General features: G+C 40.0%; 1 protein-coding gene across 1 annotated transcript; it reads right to left on the bottom strand.

Annotated features, from left to right (window-relative positions):
- Positions 1 to 7,111: 7,111 nt before the first annotated feature.
- Positions 7,112 to 18,948, bottom strand: rlig1 (RNA 5'-phosphate and 3'-OH ligase 1). The gene is made up of 7 exons (XM_080842417.1): positions 18,614 to 18,948; positions 15,478 to 15,595; positions 12,506 to 12,601; positions 12,277 to 12,393; positions 9,233 to 9,436; positions 8,743 to 8,912; positions 7,112 to 8,281 (listed from the first exon to the last, which is right to left on the bottom strand). Exons 1-7 carry the CDS (start codon positions 18,701 to 18,703, stop codon positions 8,093 to 8,095), a joined length of 984 nt encoding a protein of 327 aa, XP_080698543.1. The 5' UTR covers positions 18,704 to 18,948; the 3' UTR covers positions 7,112 to 8,092.
- Between the last annotated feature and the right edge of the window lie 370 nt (positions 18,949 to 19,318).

Genomic DNA, 19,318 nt, shown 5'->3' with positions numbered 1-19,318 from the left:
TGGTAAATACCAACAAGTTACCTGGTATTTACCCTTTCATTACTTGGTAGATATCCTGCTATTGCATATTGTAGACTATAAACCCACTGAATGTGTCTATATGTGACTTTGTTAGGGTGATAATAACATAGCTATTTACCTGGTAATTACCAGGTATATACTGAAAATGATCACACACTTACCTGCTAACTACCACTTATTTACGTGGTAGTTACCTAATATTTACCTGGTAAATACCACTTATTTACGTGGTATTTACCTGATAACTACCACTTATTTACATGGTAGTTGCCTGATATTTACCTGGTAAATACCAACTAGTTATCTAGTATTTACTAAAAATATACTGAAAACTACCAGGTATTTATCCAGGAATTATAGATGATGTATTACCAGCCAACCTGTGTTGTAAGTGACAGTGAGGGTATAACTTCCAACTATTTACAAAGTAATTACTTTCTAATTACCCAGTAGTTACAATTTACATTATCAGGTAAAACCTTGTGAATTACCCTGTAAGGAAGGTGGAACTGTACTGTAAAAGGAAGTGTGGCTTGTTTCAATGATATTACCATGTCATTTCCTGGTAACTATAGATTATAATCCTCTACCACCCATCAGGGTGTGTAGTTTTGAACATGGTACCTGGCAAGCACTCCCATATCTCCATGATAATTATCAGGTAAATATCGGGGTGATATCAGAGTTTCACAGTGTCGTTACCCTGTAAGGAAGGTGGAACTGTACTGTAAAAGGAAGCGTGGTTTGTTTCAATGATATAACCATGTACTTTCCTTTACATAAGGATACAATGCATTTTGTTACACTCCTTCACAAAACCTGTGACAAAAATGCAGAAACAGGTGAACTGTCAAAGAGACTAATTTTTATCTTCTTAATCTGCAAAACTTGACGAGAGTAAATTCAATACTCAATACATAAAGTGCAACACAGTGGCATAGCTTTCTAGTGTACTTTTATTGCAAAACAAGTGGGAAATGTAAATAAAAAGTGCAAATGGAATCAATTCAATAACCGTATGTAACTATTCTGTCCTGAGGATACGTGAGCTGTATTGTAGACAGATAGCTAACAAGAAACGACTCAGTAGGCTTGATTCCAGGTTGACTGTTTACTGAAATCTTCTGGTACTTAGTATTTCTGCTTTTTGTATAACTGCAACACAATGAATACACAGTATACACAATGTCACAACTAAAATAAAATACTTGCCACAGCAATGTCTACATTCCTTTCACATTTCTCTTCCTTTTCAGGTTTTAAATCAGGTAAGTATTACTCACTGTTATCTAAACTTGTTAACTTAATTATCTTTCTTACAGTGGCCTATGTCCACACAGATAAGTAACATAATGTCACTAAATGTTAATACTGTTCACACATAAATTGTAGCATGACTGAGGCTATAAGCCATGACAATGGACTCAAACATAGCTATTTGACTAGCATGCTAATGATTAGCATCGCGGTTAGCATAAACACATTTTACAACTTAAAATAAGTGTCCTGAGCATCACCTAAAACATCACAAGGATATATAGCAACTAAAATAAACGGTTACATTCAAAACTTACTGTTGGTTCCACTCCAAGCTCAGCTAACAACTCTTTGTGGAGGAGCACATGTAAACTCAAACAAACACTGGAAGTTTCTGGCAATTAAAGCTGAATTAATAAAGCTGCAGTAATTCAAACCACCACTAGGGGAAAACTCACTGTCAGGAGTCAGAACAGTAACAGTATTTCAATAACCCTATGTATGTAACGAAGTTTAAAGTGTATTATTTTGTTTGCATTTAGTTAATGAAATGTAACCATATTCTGATTTAATTATGCTTTTATTTTCTATCTTGTACATATTAAAGGTTGACAATACACACTGAGTACGTAAAACTGTACTGCCCCTTTAAGATAATTAGTTTAGTATACTCTTCAGTTTGCGGTTTCTGAACTGAAGACAGGTATGCTTGTTCCCATGTCAGACAAACTTAACTCATAATAAACCAACAAATATTAGATATAATGTTGACATAAGGGGGTTAATACTAGAGAATAGTTAACATGCAATTTACCATACTGATATTGTGATATTAAATATATATATTCCGTTTTGTATCATACCATGAGGTCTCTAGCATATGTTTTCCTTTGCTAGCAGGCTAATGTCCAGTGTATGGAATGACTGCATGTTCATGACTGTCTCTTGTGTGTTGACGTGTGCAGGTATGTTGGATTCAGTGTATGTTAATTGTCATGTATAGTTTCCTCTATTGTTGTTAGAATGTGTAAAGTGATGATGCTATATTTCATGTGCTTTCACATGACGTTCATTGTTGTAAGATGAATGAGTTTGCGGTTTCTGAACTGAAGACAGCAGGCTAATGTCCAATGTATGGAATGACTGCATGTTCATGACTGCCTCGTGTGTGTTGACGTGTGCAGGAATAAATTCCAAAAAGATCATTTCGTGGCTGTTTATTGTTCAGCAAAGGAGACAACTAGAACACAACGCAGAAGAGCCCGTTACAATGGTGCCGTGACCCGGATATTCAATCAATTCAATAACCAATCATGTTCAATAACTGTTATTTCTACCTATTCTGACCCTGACACTTTTTTTGATGTTAGATTCCATTTGGTGTTAGGTTCCATTTGCACTTTTGCACTTTTTATTTACATGTCCCACTTGTTTTGCAAAAAAAGTACACTAGAAAGCTATGCCATTGTTTTGCACTTTATGTATTGAGTATTGAAGTTACTCTCGTCAAGTTTTGCAGATTAAGAAGATAAAAATTAGTCTCTTTGACAGTTCACCTGTTTCTGCATTTTTGTCACAGGTTGTGTGAAGGAGTGTAGCAAAATGCATTGTATCTTTACGTAAAGCAAAGTACATGGTAATATCATTGAATCAAACCACGCTTCCTTTTACAGTACAGTTCCATCTTCCTTACAGGGTAACAACACTGTAAAACTCTGATATCACCCCGATATTTACCTGATAATTATCATGGAGATATGGGAGTTCTTGCCAGGTACCATGTTCAAAACTACAAACCCTGATGGGTGGTAGAGGATTATAATCTATAGTTACCAGGAAATTACATGGTAATATCATTGAAACAAGCCATGCTTCCTTTTACAGTACATTTCCACCTTCCTTACAGGGTAACAACACTGTAAAACTCTGATATCACCCCGATATTTACCTGATAATTATCAGGGAGAAATGGGAGTTCTTGCCAGGTACCATGTTCAAAACTACACACCCTGATGGGTGGTAGAGGATTATAATCTATAGTTACCAGGAAAGTACATGGTAATATCATTGAAACAAGCCACGCTTCCTTTTACAGTACAGTTCCACCTTCCTTACAGGGTAAATCACAAGGTTTTACCTGATAATGTAAATTGTAACTACTGGGTAATTAGAAAGTAATTACTTTGTAAATAGTTGGAAGTTATACCCTCACTGTCACTTACAGCACAGGTTGGCTGGTAATACATCATCTATAATTCCTGGATAAATACCTGGTAGTTTTAAGTATTTTTCTAGTAAATACTAGATAACTAGTTGGTATATAAATATTAGGTAACTACCACGTAAATAAGTGGTAGTTAGCAGGTAAGTGTGTGATTATTTTCAGTAAATACCTGGTAATTACCACGTAAATATTTATGTTATTATCACCCTAACAAAGTCACATATGGACACATTCAGTGGGTCTATAGTCTACAATATTCAATTGCAGGATATCTACCAAGTAAATAATGGGTAAATGCCAGGTAACTTGTTGGTATTTACCAGATAAATAAAAGGTAAATATTTTTAACTACCAGGTTTAAAATCTTCAATATACAATTACTGCGTATCTACCAGTGATTATTGGGTAAATGCCTGGTAGCAGTCAGGGAAATATCTTGTAAACACTGGGTAATTACCTGGTAATAACCTGGTATGTACTTGGTAATTACCTGGTATTTGTATTTAATTAAATGGTTATTACCTAGTAGATACATCTTATTACCAGGTATTTACCTGGTAATTACTTGGTTATTAGGGGACTGTAAAAGGAAGCGTTACCAAAGTAACTTCTAAATGTATTTACCTTGGAGTTAATGTACCGGACACATTTTCAAAACTGTTTAAAAAGAACTTTTCTCCTCTCATGACAAAAGTAGATCAGCTCTTACAACGTTGGACCCAACTTCCATTGTCGGTAGCAGGACGAATTAATTCAATAAAAATGTCTATTCTCCCAAAGTTTACATATCTCTTTCAGAGTATTCCTGTTTTTATACCGAAGTCTTTTTTCCGTAAATTGGATGGAGTTATCTCAGCATTCATTTGGAATCATAAACCTGCCGGAGCAAGGAAAAGTCTCCTAACACAACCCAAATGTTTTGGTGGCATGGCTCTTCCAGATTTCCAATCCTACTACTGGGCATGTAACATCCGTCCCATGTTGCACTGGCTATATGAAGACCCCGGTGCAGATGCACTTTCTTGGCAGTCAATTGAATCCAAGTCATGTAAACAATCTTCATTGGCAGCTCTTGTGTATGCGCCCCTCCCCTCATTGTACTCAGCTCACACAACAAACCTGTTAGTTAGAACATCCCTAAAAACATGGACTCAAATAAGACGACATTTTGGATGGCAGACCTTTTCATTTAAATCCCCTGTCTATGCCAATCATTATTTCAAACCATCATTAATGAATAAAGCCTTCCTTATATGGTACAATGCGGGTATCAAGCAATTTAAGGATCTATATCATAATGGAACTTTCGTCTCCTTCCAATATCTGTGTGATAATTTCAATATTCCTAGAACTAATTTCTTCCGTTTTCTCCAAATTCGTAACTTCATTAGGAATATGTCTCCTGTATTTCCAAGTCAACCCCCTTGCTCCGCCTATGACCATATATTAAGCAAGCCATTATCATTCAAGGGAACTATATCGGCCACTTATAGTGCTCTGATGGCACTCTCACCTTCATCCACTTCTGACTTAAAATCTCATTGGGAAAGTGAGCTGGGGGAACCTATCTGCGATGAATCCTGGGAGGCTGCTTTGAGTAGAGTTCATAGTTCATCAATCTGCACTAGACATGGGTTGTTGCAATTCAAGATTGTGCATCGCATCCATTGGACTAAACTCAGATGGTCTAAACGGTTTTCTGATGTAGACCCATTATGTGATCGATGTAAGTGCAACCCAGCATCACATACTCACATGTTCTGGTCTTGCCCAAAGCTAGACCATTATTGGTCTTCCATCTTTGACACAATGTCAGGCTTCCTGGGACGGCCAATGTCGCCATGCCCATTAATTGGGTTATTTGGGGCAACACCTGAGCATCTGGGTCTAACTAGGGCACAATCAAATAGCATTGCTTTCCTCACGCTCCTTGCCAGGCGGCTTGTTTTGATCAAATGGAAGGACTGCAAACCCCCAACATTCACACACTGGGTCAAGGAAGCACTTTACTTTCTCAGACTTGAAAAGATAAGACACTCTTTGAAAGGATCAGCAAATAACTATAATAAGATATGGGGACCTTTTCTGGATTATGTCACACTATCCCTAGATTAAGTCAAGACACACAGTATATTCCACAGCAGAGGTTGCGATTGGTTTACCATAAAGTAATTAGAGCTTCTATTCAGTGGTCACCCCGTCCCTTTAATTTGAAGTTTGTTTTTGTTTGTCTGTTTGTCTTTTTATTATGTTTTCTCTTTTAAATTTTTTGTCCACTGTACTTTTATTGTATTGTATTGTATTATTATCAGTTACTACCTTCAATGTAAAAAAAAGAAAGAAAAAATCCCAGATATGCTCAAGATGTTATGTCCATACTGAACTGAAATAAAAAGAATAAAAAAAAAGAAAAGAAAAAAAAGAAATACTATTTCACGCTTTTATTACAGCGCAACTTGATTACTGCAATGCTCTCCTGCCTGGATGTAGCAACAATTCAATAAAGAGCCTCCAACTTTTACAGAACACTGCTGCTCTTACACTCACTATGAACACATCTCACTTACACCTGTCTGAGAGACAAATCAAGACTAAAGACATTCCTCTTCAGTGCATCATGCGTCATGAATAATGCATCAAATACCAGATACCCGTCACAACACTCGTCACTTCTTCCATGGCTGTGTTCTTCACCAACTGGCCATGTTGTTGTATTTAGTAGGAGTGGGCCACAGAAGCATGTTGTACCATGAAGGAGTGCCTTTACAGATCCCGGGTACAACATATGGCACGTGTTGTGGCTGTCGCTAGCCAGTTGTGCACTGTTGTGTAACCTGCCACCCTTGCTATCATGTTTGTATAACTACTATTCACATGCACCATGTCAGGCATCATAACTAAACATAACACATCAAAACTAAACGTCAACCACATTCTCATACAAATTGCAGATGCTATTGTGTCCTGCCACTCTTACCTTTAAATAAAACTCCCCATGCACCAAGCCAGCCAACTTAACTAAACATAACCCATCACAACAAAAATCATATCAAATTCCTAGGCTACAGATAAAGTGCATGTCTAAACTAAAGGTAAACCAAATTGGCACACTCCTGGCAAGGCAGCCTCTCTCTACCTCATAGTCTAGACTATTTCCGTTGTGGGATGCTGCTGTAGTCCTTCCACCTGATCTACTAACAGAAACCCCTCGCCTGCACCTATCTACCCCCACCACACTGTCATACACTTATTCTTCCCCATACTCTGTCCATATTTGCCACCATCGACAAAGTTTTCTGTTTGATTACTCGACTTGTAACAACAACCTTATGAGCACACTTTATGTATAGCATTATGAGCACACTTTATACACTTCATGTATATACTTTGTGTGTATGTATTGTGTCCATTTACCATATATATGCTAGCATGCTCACTCTGATACGTGTATGAATTCATCTGCCATGTTTCAGATCGTCTCCCTACCCCTTCTGCCACAAGTTCCACCCCCTTTCAGATGCTGTTTCAACAGGCTCAAAAATCACATACCCTGCTTAACAATATAACAGCCAGTTGAAAGAGATGCTGCTGTGCGTGTCAACTCATTTTATTGTTTTGAACAGAAAAACAATATGTTTTTTTCCACTGTCCAGAATCCACAGCAATATTGACATCTTGACTTAGGATCGCTCAGCCATGCTTTTACCAAACCTTTCACTAATTAACTTTGGCCTGGATCTGCTCACATAGTGCCTTTGAGCACATCTTAAACTATGGGTGTTCCTCAAAGTCAAGGAAGGATCCTTGACTGCTGCGTTTCAAGGACGCTACATCATCAAATCCCTCCTAGGACTGTTCAGATGTTGGAGTACTTTATTCAGAGAATGCAGTATCCTCTGGGTCCTTAAAGCACCCACAATCCTATGCACAAGCACCACAGCCTTTTATTTTAAAGTGGCTTGGATTTTGAAGACGGGACCTTTTCAATGATGCACACCTACACACTTGCTAGACTGTTCCATTTTTTGTTCTCCGAACACTAGGAATGAGTCTTACTTAGTCTCTGAATGACTGACTTTGAAGGACACATCCTTGACTTTGAGAAACCCCCTATTTCTCTGCAGTGCGCATACGTTAGTTAGTCTTTAGTTACTTCCAGCTGTTCTCAAACTCCAGGCCTTGGAATCCTAGAAAATAAGAACCTTGATGTCTACAGGAGTTGACTTATAAAAACATACTGGCATACTACAACTTTAGCAACATAAATCAAATGTTTTCATATTCACTGCGTCATTTAAGACCAAGATCTTAATTTAAATTAAACATTTTCAAGGCAGATCTCCATGCTGTATAAACACCATAAATATAATGGGGAAAACTCCTCTTAAGTAAGTTCAATAGGTTGGGTCCTATATTAAGTAGGTCCAAATCAGATCATATCTGGTCCATATCAAGTTTTTATGCAACAGCCATTCAATTGGCAGGTACAATCACAAGTATATTATGAAACTTACTAAATTAAGTTTCTCAAAACCTGAAGTAAACAAGATGTATTTGATAAAAACTTAAATATCTATTCAGTTGTTTTCTTTAGATTTCAAACGTTATGTCCTCAACACAGCGGAAAGTTTGTCCATTTAAGTTGGAGAAAGCACTGAAGATGCTCTTGCAGGAATCCTCCAGCTTGTCTCTGGGCCAATCAACATGGATGACAACAGGTCTGGTATTCAGAGAGGTTTGGCCATTAGGCCATGTGAGGTTCAGATGGTGGCGATGAAGCTGTGTGGGGCAAAGAAGGAGCCATACAGTCAGACAAAATGGTTGGTCATTTGCACAAATACATTTTTGAATATAGTGATAGTGATTTATAAATCTTATTTATTGTAAAGAAACTTTCACAATCAGGAATCCAACAATGCCATAGTATAAATATGTTATTTTAGACTATAATTACAATTTTAGACTGAAGAAAGAGGGGTACTGGTAATGGTATCAAGTACCGGTCAAAAACCTGAAGTTGTAGCATTGTTTAAAAAGATAGAGGTAGACAAAAAGTTGGACGGGTGTATACCCATTGGCAGCCATGTCATTCAAGCATGATGCTTGTATTACAGATATACAATGGCTATACAATAGCAATAAATCACAGTCTCTTGTGTAAATATTCACATCTTTGTGTAGAATGTAATTGTTTACACTAAATATGGTCAAAAACAGATATGACCAGTAAGTATAATTACCTTAAAAAGTGCCCCATCATTGCAATGCCAGACAATCCCTTCCACTTTAGCGTGGTCACTCTCCAAAAACCAGCTGAGCAGCTGCTTGTGACTCACAGGAGGGGCGTCTCTAATAGGAAGGGTTCCATGGGGTACGAGACAATGGACTGGGTGTTTCTTACTGCCCATACCTTCAGGTTATCACATAAAAGAAAGATAAAAAGTGTGTTCTGACATACCTGCATACATATCCGACAGGAGTATATATAAATGTGAAAATATAAGAGAATACAATACATGAAAGAAGCTCACAGTGTTCCACACAGACAGACACTCAAAAGTCCTATGTGAGATTGTCCTTAGCCCACCTTGCCCATAGAAAACCCAATACACAAATAGGCCCAGCTATAGGCCCCGCGCTATAGGTCCAGCCCAGGTTATAGTGAAATGCATACTTGATATTAGATATAGCCGGGTATTCAAATTGAAATGTGTGGAAATTCAATACTACCGTACGGATTTCCATTGATATTGGTTCCAATGAGCTCCAGAGTTTGTTCGTGCAGTTGTGACAGTGGAACACATGTGATCTCCAGCATGTCTTCATCTTCATCTTGTCTGAGGGGCCGGAGAAGAAGTGCTAGTCCAGTCTCATAATCAACCACGGAGGAGTGCCAGCAATACTGCTTATTGGTCTTCTCCACAGGAACCCAGCCTTGATGTTAAAACATGATCAGCAACACAATACTGCTTATTGGTTTTCTCCACAGGAGCCCAGCCTTGATGTAAAAACATGATCAGCAACACAATACTGCTTATTGGTCTTCTCCACAGGAACCCAGCCTTGATGTTAAAACATGATCAGCAACACAATACTGCTTATTGGTTTTCTCCACAGGAGCCCAGCCTTGATGTAAAAACATTATCAGTCCTGATTAGTTATTCAGCTAGTCTGATCAAGGTGCAAGTTGTAGATTTTAAAATGGGTCGAGTGGTGTTGTTGTAAGGGAACAGCGAGAGTTGAGACCTCCTTACTTTATAACATGTTCACAGAGATTGAGAAACAAGCATGCACAGTACAGACAAAGATGAGGCACAGTGATATTGGTAAACAACCTGCAGAATTATACAAATACAAACCCATACTAAACCATTACCTGTCTGTGCATTTTAGTTACCAACATAATTAACCTTACTAATAACCCTTACTTTTAGTTCCCAACATAATTAACCATAATTAACTCGTCCCCAAACACCTGTCAGCTCTGCACGTCCGAGACTGCGGATCCGTAGCAGTGGGATGAACTCCCTGAACATCCGCCCTTTGGATTACTCCCGTTGCCCCCAGGCTGTGATTCATTCCACGGCAAAATCGCCTTGGTCAACTGCAGGTCTGTGTCTAACAAAACTTTTGTTTTAAATGACTTCTTCTCTCATCACAATCTGGACTTCCTGTTTTTAACCGAGACTTGGATCAGCGCTGGAGTTGGCCAGTCTTCTGTCCTTGGCAAACTTTGCCCTATTAACTGCTCGTTCATTAGCACGCCGAGGTGCACTGGAAGAGGAGGCGGAGTAGCTCTCGTCTTCAAAAATAAAAAATAATTTTAAATTACGGACACTCTCTGTAGGGAGTTTCTCCACTTTTTGACCCTTCCGCGACCACTCCCCAAAACGGTAACTGATCAATCATAGCATAGCAACGGTTACTAAGCTCGGGACCTCAGTCAAGCAAGCCATTTTGATGAATGGAAGTCAATGAGAGAGACGTCTGCTCGAGAAGAGAAAATGAAACGTTGCGCTTATGGAGTGTGTAATTCTGACAGCCGATATCCAAAAAGGCTGGAGGGAGGGGTAACATTTTATCCCTTCCCGAAACCCAAGACCCAGAGAGAGAAATGCCTGCTGTGGATCAAACAATGTGGTCGACCCCCCCCCCATCAGCTGAATGTCAGCAACGTAAACAGAAGCACCTACGTTTGTTCCAAGAAGCTATGTCGCTAAAATCTGCCCACTGCATCGAAAACGTGAGAAAACCCTTGCTTAAAATACGATTCAGTTTTACTACCTTACATGTTTGCGTAGCGGCGACTGTGTAGATAATAGAACACATAAACATGGCTGGAATAAACCTGTTAGCCTTAGCATTTGTCTGTCTACAAACACGGCATGTAATGTCGTGGTTGTAGCCTATATAAGCATATTGCAGACCCTTTTGCCTGCTTCGATCTGAGATCTTGCCGTTTTTCCAAAAAATGCTTGTGATTTCTTTGGGTAGAGCTGAAATTGACACGGTTGAAAACATGTTGCCACGCCATTCATACCAATGCTGAGAACCTGGGAAACGTGAATGCTTGACTGATATAGCAACCGTTGCTAAGGGGGGCGGAGTTTGCGGAAGGGTCCATTTAGGCCGGGAGCCAGGTCCAGTCCCCAGGATGTTTTTTGCTAAGTTTTTTTCACTATTATTTCCTATTATCTTATACCTTGGGCCATCACAAGCTGGTAATGACCACCCCCAACTCGCCCCTGTTTGGTCTCAGGGGCCAAAAAACACCCTTTTTGGGAAAAGCTTTGGGCGGAATGATGTAATTGTGAATATTAAGGTACTGCAGCTACATAAATGGTTATATATCCATAAAACTTTGCATGGTGTATCCTGACACATAGGGGAAACTGACTGAAAAAGATTCTGGGGATTGCTGCCTTTCTTCTGTCAAATATGACCCTCAACATACCCCAAAACACACACAAAAATGCTGTCCGCCTGACAAATTGTCATCAAAAGTGATAATTTTCAAGCATTTTGTTATACATTTTGTATACAGTAATATGCCTCAATGTACATGAAAAACTTCCCAAGTTTATAAGCTTCAATTTAAGTGAGCACATCACCCCCATTCTGGCTCACCATTCATTTTAGGATACAGTTTAAAGTTGTATTATTTGTTTTTAAGGCACTCAATGGGCTGGCCCCAGCCTACATCACTGACCTTGTACAGCCCCAGTCAGTCCAAAGGTCCCTCAGATCCTCTAGCAAAGGGCTTCTGCACGTGCCACGCTCACGGCTCAAGCAGAAAGGTGACAGGGCCTTTGCTGTCGCCGCTCCACGTCTGTGGAACCAGCTCCCTCAGGACATTAGATCCGCCCCCTCCATTTCTGCCTTCAAGTCTAGGCTAAAAACCCACTTTTACTCCCTGGCCTTCCTTTCCCCCTAACTGTTCACCCCCTGTTCTTGTCTATGTGGGGTGTCCTGTTATTGAATGTTATTGCACTTTGTATTGGATATTAGGGCTTATGGTCAATTTGTATTGTTGTATTGTATTATTTGCCTTTTATTGTCATTGTACAGCACTTTGGTCAGTTTATGCTGTATTTAAATGTGCTCTATAAATAAAACTTACTTACTAACTAATAACCCTTACTTTTAGTTCCCAACATAATTAATCTCACTTATAACCCTTACTTTTAGTTCCCAACATAATTAACCTCACAAATAACCCTTACTTTAGTTTATTAGGAATCAGATTTGTATGGCACTGCACGAGTGTGACCCACCTGGGATGTGTCCATGTTCATCAGGCAGTGGATGGCCATCCAGGTTCTGAACCCTCAGTGCTGCTACCCAATGATCAGGCACGGCTTTCAAGTCCTCCTGTGGGTTCCATGTGAAGGCTAAAAAAGCATTTATGATAGAAGAAAAACAACTGAGATCAGCTGATGCCTGATGAGATAAGAGTCCATTGTTTTACATTGTACATTTACATTAACAGTGTAAATATTTTACCTGTACAGCTTTTCTGAGAAGACTGAAACCTCCTGAACCTCTTGAATGCTTGCTTGTTTGGTTTCCGATCCAGGCGCGCCCAGAGGTAAGGTTGGCCTTCAAAAATAGACATGTGGGAAGAGTGGGGTAAGATGAGCCAGTGGGGTAAGTTGACCCTCAACCTGTATCTAGGTCGCAAAAAGAACTATGTGGATGAAGTGGTAAGCATATTTGTTGCGTGTCAAAGTTCCTTTTTTGGGCATATCAGTATAATCAATCTTACATAAAAAGTAATTTATCTCAGTTTATAAAGACATATTAGATATGTTGATGAACTTGCAGTGTCTAAAACATGTGAGTGAACTAGGGCTAAACGATTAATTGCATTTGGATATAATCACGATTTTCTTAAAAAATTAATAAATAATAATAATAAAAATAAAAAAAAATCTTAAGATGGTACATTTTGCATACAGTATTTAAAAAGGGCATGCCTTGTCTATATACTTACAATGACTTTGTTTAAATTACTTAAATGCACAGTGGCAAAGCCACCAATTTGTTGTTCTTGTTTCTGAAATGAGAAGTTAAATAAAAATGTAAAACGTGGGAAAGAACATTTAACACTAAATGTATCTAATATTGTGTTGGCCATATTTAAATCATTCATTACGTTTTGTTGGTGGAAAAAGGGGAATACAATTTAAAAATTGCATATTAAATCGCAATATGAGGGGGGGGGGGGGGGGGGGGGGGGGAATTCGCAATTTGATTATTTTCCCAAATCGTTCAGCCCTAGAGTGAACTGCTCTGGGTTGCTTGACTAAGCACGTAAAATGCACCGAAAATGGTGACTGTGGGGCAAAATGAGTTCAACCAGTGGTACATTTTACCCTCCATGTTTGAAGGCAAGTCAGAATAAACTGACACTCTACCCATCAGACCGGCATTCCATTTAATCCTTTGCTTAATCACTCAACCGCAATTGACTTCAGAGCTAGGGACTGTGATAAATGAAGTAGCTGGTTTTGAACAGCTGAAAAGCTAGTTTGGTGTTGATATGGGCATTTTGCTTAGCCAACCTTTTGTGAACTCCTCAGGAGCATGAAGCCACAGTTTTAGAAAGGCCTAAATGGGGAAGTTGTGAACATGGTTTAAGTTTTGACCTTTGTGGAAGGTAAACTGATTTTGAACCTTTAAGGGAGTGCGTCAGATTTCTGGGAGCGCTCAGCCTGTACACACAAAAAGCTAAGAGCCAAGGGTATTGACCGTTTTGTTATATAGTCCGGCTATAGTTCGATGGTCTCTTTCAGCAAGATGCTAAGAAGACACAAAGCATAGCTTGCAAAATGAGTGCAAAATGATATATTTGGTTGACGATTACATATTATATTTGAGTCTCTCTCAATTTAGCTATGTCTCTGTCCACTCAAAATGTTTCAACTAACTTAATCACTCAAGTCAAAAAGTTTACACTACACCCATTAGCAGCTCATCAGCTAATTATTGATACGTCTATTACAAAACACAATACAAATTGTCCATCAATGCACATTCATTTCTCACAACACGCATTCGATTTTAAAGTGAACTGCTTACATTTCTGCTGATGGTAGTTTTAAATGCTTCAATATACAGTGCCCTCCACAAATAATGGCACCCTTAGTGAATGTGACCAAAACAGGCTATGAAAAAACATGTCTGCTGTTTAGCCTCTTGGTCGTTCACTCAAAATATTTACAAAATTCTTTTTTTTTTTACATGAAATAAATATTATTCTCCAAAACAGGTGTGCCACACTTATTGGCACCCCTTAATTTAATGTTTTGAGCAGCCTCCCTTTGCCAAGATAACAGCTCTGAGTCTTCTTCTTTAATGTGGGATGAGGTTGGTGAACATCTGGCACGGGATCTGAGACCATTTTTACATACAGTATCTCTCCAGATCCTTCAGATTCTGAGGTCAACACGTATATTACCAGGCATGTTTTACCTGTTTGAGTATTTGTTAAATAACTCATTTAGCACTAGCTTACACTAGCAGCTGAGGTCATAACATAGAAAAGATGTATGCTGTTCATTTTCAGTAAAGTTGGTAGGGTTACTTGCTGCAGGATCTAAAGCATTGTTGGCTAATGTTCTACTTTGTTATTTTAGGGTCTGCAAGATGAATTTTCTAACTAACACTTTCAAATAATGTGATGGTAAAACAACAGTAGAGAAGAGAGAGTGGGGGTTAGCCACGTTAGCATGTTGTATTTGGGAATATGTGTTCTACTACGATTTGGCAAACAGGCACTTTTTGCGGTGTGTACATTAGTGGCAACTGGTGCTGCAGCAAAGAGATCACTAATGATGGTCAGTGTTGAGTATCAAGATAAATCGCCAACAAAATAATAAGGACCTCCTACACCAAATCTGTGGACCAAATCTGTCTACCATAGGCAAATTTTACTTGGGCACTACCCACATCATCAGCTGTACTGCTAATCCAACAAATGCGTGATCCTACAAGTTGAGCATCATTGTAAAGATAAATTAACAGGCTTTCCAATGATATAAAATACAATGTCAATTAGCATTGTAACAGAGAAGTAATCGACCAAACACAAATTTCCCCCCAAAAATTGCCAAGTGTATTTCCACTATGTTGTATTTTTTCCTTAACTGTAAAATCGCTGTATTTGTAGGCTATACATTTTCATTTATTTATTTCTACAAAACTGTACTGCACCTTTCAATCAGCTTGTATTTGCTTGCCAGAAACAAACCACTAGAAAATGTGTGCACACCTTGTTGTCAGTGCGACAATGTTGCAAAACAAAATGTTATCTTTGTCTTACGCTTTGTGAACTTTACTAAAGGTCCCGATGCTTAACATTGGGTAATGTTATGCACTGTTTGTGGGAATAGTGGCTTAGTTGTGCCTAGTGTAGTGTGCAAAGACAATCTTCCAGAAACAGTAAGGCAGACAAGAATAGTCAGATCTCTTACCTTTGTATGTTGAAACATAACAACAGGTGCCATCTAATTTCTCTGTAGCAAGGGCAGAGTGAATATCGGAGTCCAGGGCAGAGGGGTTAAGATGCTCTGTTGCCATGACACGAAAGGGCTGATAAAAACAAACAAACAAAACAAACAAATGAAGGCAGGAAGCAAGATAGGTCCTAACTTAACACAGGCAGAAAAGATATCAGAAAGCCAGATAGGTCCTAACTTAACACAGACAGAAAAGATATCAGAAAGCCAGATAGGTCCTAACTTAACACAGACAGAAAAGATATCACAAAGCCAGATAGGTCCTAACTTAACACAAACAGAAAAGATATCAGAAAACCAGATAGGTCCTAACTTAACACAGGCAGAAACAAACAAGATAGGTCATGACTTAACACAGGCAGAAAAGAAAGACAGACCCGCTATCCTTCTCATTTTTACAGACCGTTCAGACCATTTCACTTTTAAAATAAAATGTTCATATTAACTTAGAAAAATAACTGGCTACAAACAGTCAAGCACTGCTGTTGAAGGGACCCTGGAAAGTGCAAACGAGATTAACCAGTTTTTCAACAGGTTTGACCTCCAGACGCCCATGAGCTCAGCAGGGCAGATGGGGTCCCCAATCATCACCTCCACCAGTGCCCCCACTCACACCTCGCCTCCCGTTGCCCCCAGCCCACCACCCCAGCCTGAGTCCCCACTTACCACCATTAGTGCCCCCACTCACACCTTGTCTCCCCCAACCACCAGCCCCTTACCCCAGGAGTCAGAAGCATGCCCCCCCCAGATCACAGCCCAACATCCACTCTCCCCTCACCCCTGATCATCACAACCAGCCAGGTGAGGAAGCAGTTCTCCAGGATAAACTTAAACAAGGCCAGAGGACCAGACAACACCAACCCAAGGGTGCTCAAGGCGTGCGCTTGGCAGCTGGCCGCAGCATTCCAGCACATTTTCAATCTTTCCCTGAGGCTGAAGAAGGTGCCCCAACTCTGAAGACCTCCTGCATTGTCCCGGTGCCCAAGAAGGGACGCCCCAGCGCCCTCAATGACTATGGGCCAGTTGCTCTGGCATCACACGTCATGAAGAGCTTTGAGAGACTGGTCTTGCAGAACCCCAAGCCCCTGGTGAATGCTTTCCTGGACCCCCTGCAGTTCGCATATCAGGCAAACATTGGTGTGGATGATGCAATCATCTACATGCTACACAAAGCCTTCACACACCTGGATAAGCAGAGCAGCACCTTGAGAGTAATGTTCTTTGACTTCTCCAGCGCTTTCAACACCATCCAGCCACCCTGAGAAGCTCTCAGTGATGCAGGTGGACCGTGGCCTGGATCACGGACTACCTCACCAGCAGACCACAATACGCGAGACTGCAGGGCAGCCTGTCGGATGTGCTGGTGAGCAGCACCGGCGCCCCCCAATGAACTGTGCTGTCACCTATCCTGTTCCCCCTCTACACCTCCGTCTTCCGCTTCAAGTTTTTCGATGACTCCTCCATCGTCAGCTGCATCACGGACAACAACGAAGAGGAGTACAGAGCTCTGGTAGAGAGTTTTGTAGGGTGGTGTGACACCAATCACCTCCAGCTCAACATCAGAGGATCAAGAAGAGGGCCCCGACCCCTATCACCATCCGAGGGGAGGAGGTGGAGGCTGTGGAAAACTACAAGTTCTAGGGTGTACATTTTAACAACAAACTGGATTGGACTTACAACACTGAACCCCTTTACAGGAAGGGGCAGAGCAACTTATGTCAGAGAGAGAGAGAGAGAGAGAGAGGCAGGTCCGTGTGTGTAGAAAATCGATAACAACAACAATCGCCGCCATTTTCTTTATTTTTTGTAACCTACAATAAATAAAGCAGGCTTCCAGTCAATGGAAAAATGGCTTCTCCCCACCGGCGATTGTTGTTGTTTAGGATTTTCTATCAGTTCTCACCACACAACGACGTCTCATCTTTGCTCCTTGAATGTCGATATGTAATGGTATGGAGTTATTGAAACTAACTACGTGTAAAAAAGACTAGAAATTGAATGTTTATGTTTCATTGAATGTTTACATAAAGTTGCACTGGGTGCCTTTGATAGAAAAAAGGAGTAACTAGCAAGAGGGAGGCCTATTCCAACACTAAATGAACTTCTGCAGAAAAAGGGACCAAAAATTGTCGTTTCAAACGGACTGGTATGACAAAAAAGATTGGCATTGTGGCTGTGCTAGTCAGAGGAGTTAGAAACTATTTTGAGCTTAATTTTGAAATGATAAGTGTGGGGTTGAATTAATGCCGACTGCAAGCCATTTGCTTTCATATTCAATTGAGCAGTGTGTGTTCTCATTGCTGCTGACTGACATACATAATTGGCCGCTGTGCGGATAAAGATGGTTGCATTCTGATGATGGACATTAACTGGTGTGTGCGTGCGTGTGCGAGAATGAGAGTAGTAGGCCACATATGTTATCGTGATTGGATTTTTTTTTAATATATCGATCGACGTGCCTGTGTGCCGCACTTGTACCTACTGTTGTGACGTAACCTATTAGCCTAAACAATAAATAAGGTAATCTGGCTTTCATAACTCAGTGCCTACCCTCGTACTGACTTCACCGAACGTCACTGTTAAACAGTCCAATTTGACATAGTCACCCCAGATGCATTTATTGTAAAACTTCACCGGTAAATGAATGCAGGACAGTTAGTATTAGTAATGCATCTAGGACAGTTGACTGATAAATCTAATTCTAGCGAAAACCCAGGTGTCTAGGTCTTAACTGGTGCACATTGTTTTTTATCATTCACATTCAAACAAGCCAAACTCACGATAATCCAATCCACTTTATTTATATAGCAAGGTTTAAACAAACACATGGGTTTCCAAAGTGCTGCACACAGAAAAAGAGATAAAATAAGTAAAACACATTACCCACCCAACACTTCTACATCACATCAACACGCCATCTAGTGTCCAAAGGCCACATAAAAAAGGTGCGTTTTTACCAAGGTTTTAAAGAGACACAGGGATGTAGTTTGCCTAATATGGAGTGGAAAAGAGTTCCACAATTTTGGGGCTGCTACCGCAAAAAATAATGACGATTGCCTTTCATTCACGTAAAATAGGCAATATTACCAACCTGAGCCTCGTGTTTTCCAGATGGCACGTCTTGCACTTCTGTCATAAAAACACAAGGTAGCTTTTGCTGGACTGTCCCAAGACGCTGCATGATCAGCCTTTGACTTTCGAATTCGCTCTGTCGATGAGGCGGAAAGGTTTTATCGAGTGGCGTGTTTTGGTCTGCACAACAGAAGGTGTTATGTCCCAACGGGCGTTCAAACTAATGGTAACTGGTTCCTGTACGTGTGCGTGGAGCTCACTTAACAGCAGTAGTTATGGTGTCTGCCTCTATTCGTCACACATTCAACATATTACTGGCGAGTTTCAAGTCGCATCTCATATCAGCCACTAACACTGACATACAGTAGCGTGAAGTCGAATATGGCACAGACGGATATGGCACTGAAAACAGACAAAGTAAAAGTCTCTTCAGACCATAGACATAGAATAAGAATCTATTCAATGTCTATGCTTCAGACGGTCGATCAGCTGCTGACTAAAATGCTATAGTATAGGCTACATGTTGTATCTAAAAATGTAGTTAATTGTAAAAAATAAATAAAAACATACTGTATGAGGATGCTGACAGGTTAAATGTAACACATTCTTCAAAGTGCAGAATGAGCCTACCATGGAGATAGTATTGCCCTGGAGAGTGAGGAAGTACCACCCACATCAAATTCAATAGCCCATGCTAAACTATTTACTTCAGCCCAGGAAGTAC

Source organism: Sprattus sprattus (genome assembly GCF_963457725.1).
Source record: "Sprattus sprattus genome assembly, chromosome: 7".
In the NCBI taxonomy this organism is placed as follows: domain Eukaryota; kingdom Metazoa; phylum Chordata; class Actinopteri; order Clupeiformes; family Clupeidae; genus Sprattus; species Sprattus sprattus.
The sequence above is the reverse complement of the archived record's forward strand: the minus strand, read 5'-3'. Positions and strand labels throughout refer to the sequence as shown.

Excerpts from the sequence above, each read along its gene's own strand:
- rlig1 (XM_080842417.1), bottom strand. The coding sequence starts at position 18,703 with ATGCAGCGTCTTGGGACAGTCCAGCAAAAGCTACCTTGTGTTTTTATG. Across the intron at positions 15,596-18,613 it reads CTGGAAAACACGAGGCTCAG|CCCTTTCGTGTCATGGCAAC; the intron begins GTTGGTAATATT and ends TGTTTTTATCAG. Across the intron at positions 8,282-8,742 it reads ATGATGGGGCACTTTTTAAG|CTTCATCGCCACCATCTGAA; the intron begins GTAATTATACTT and ends TGCCCCACACAG.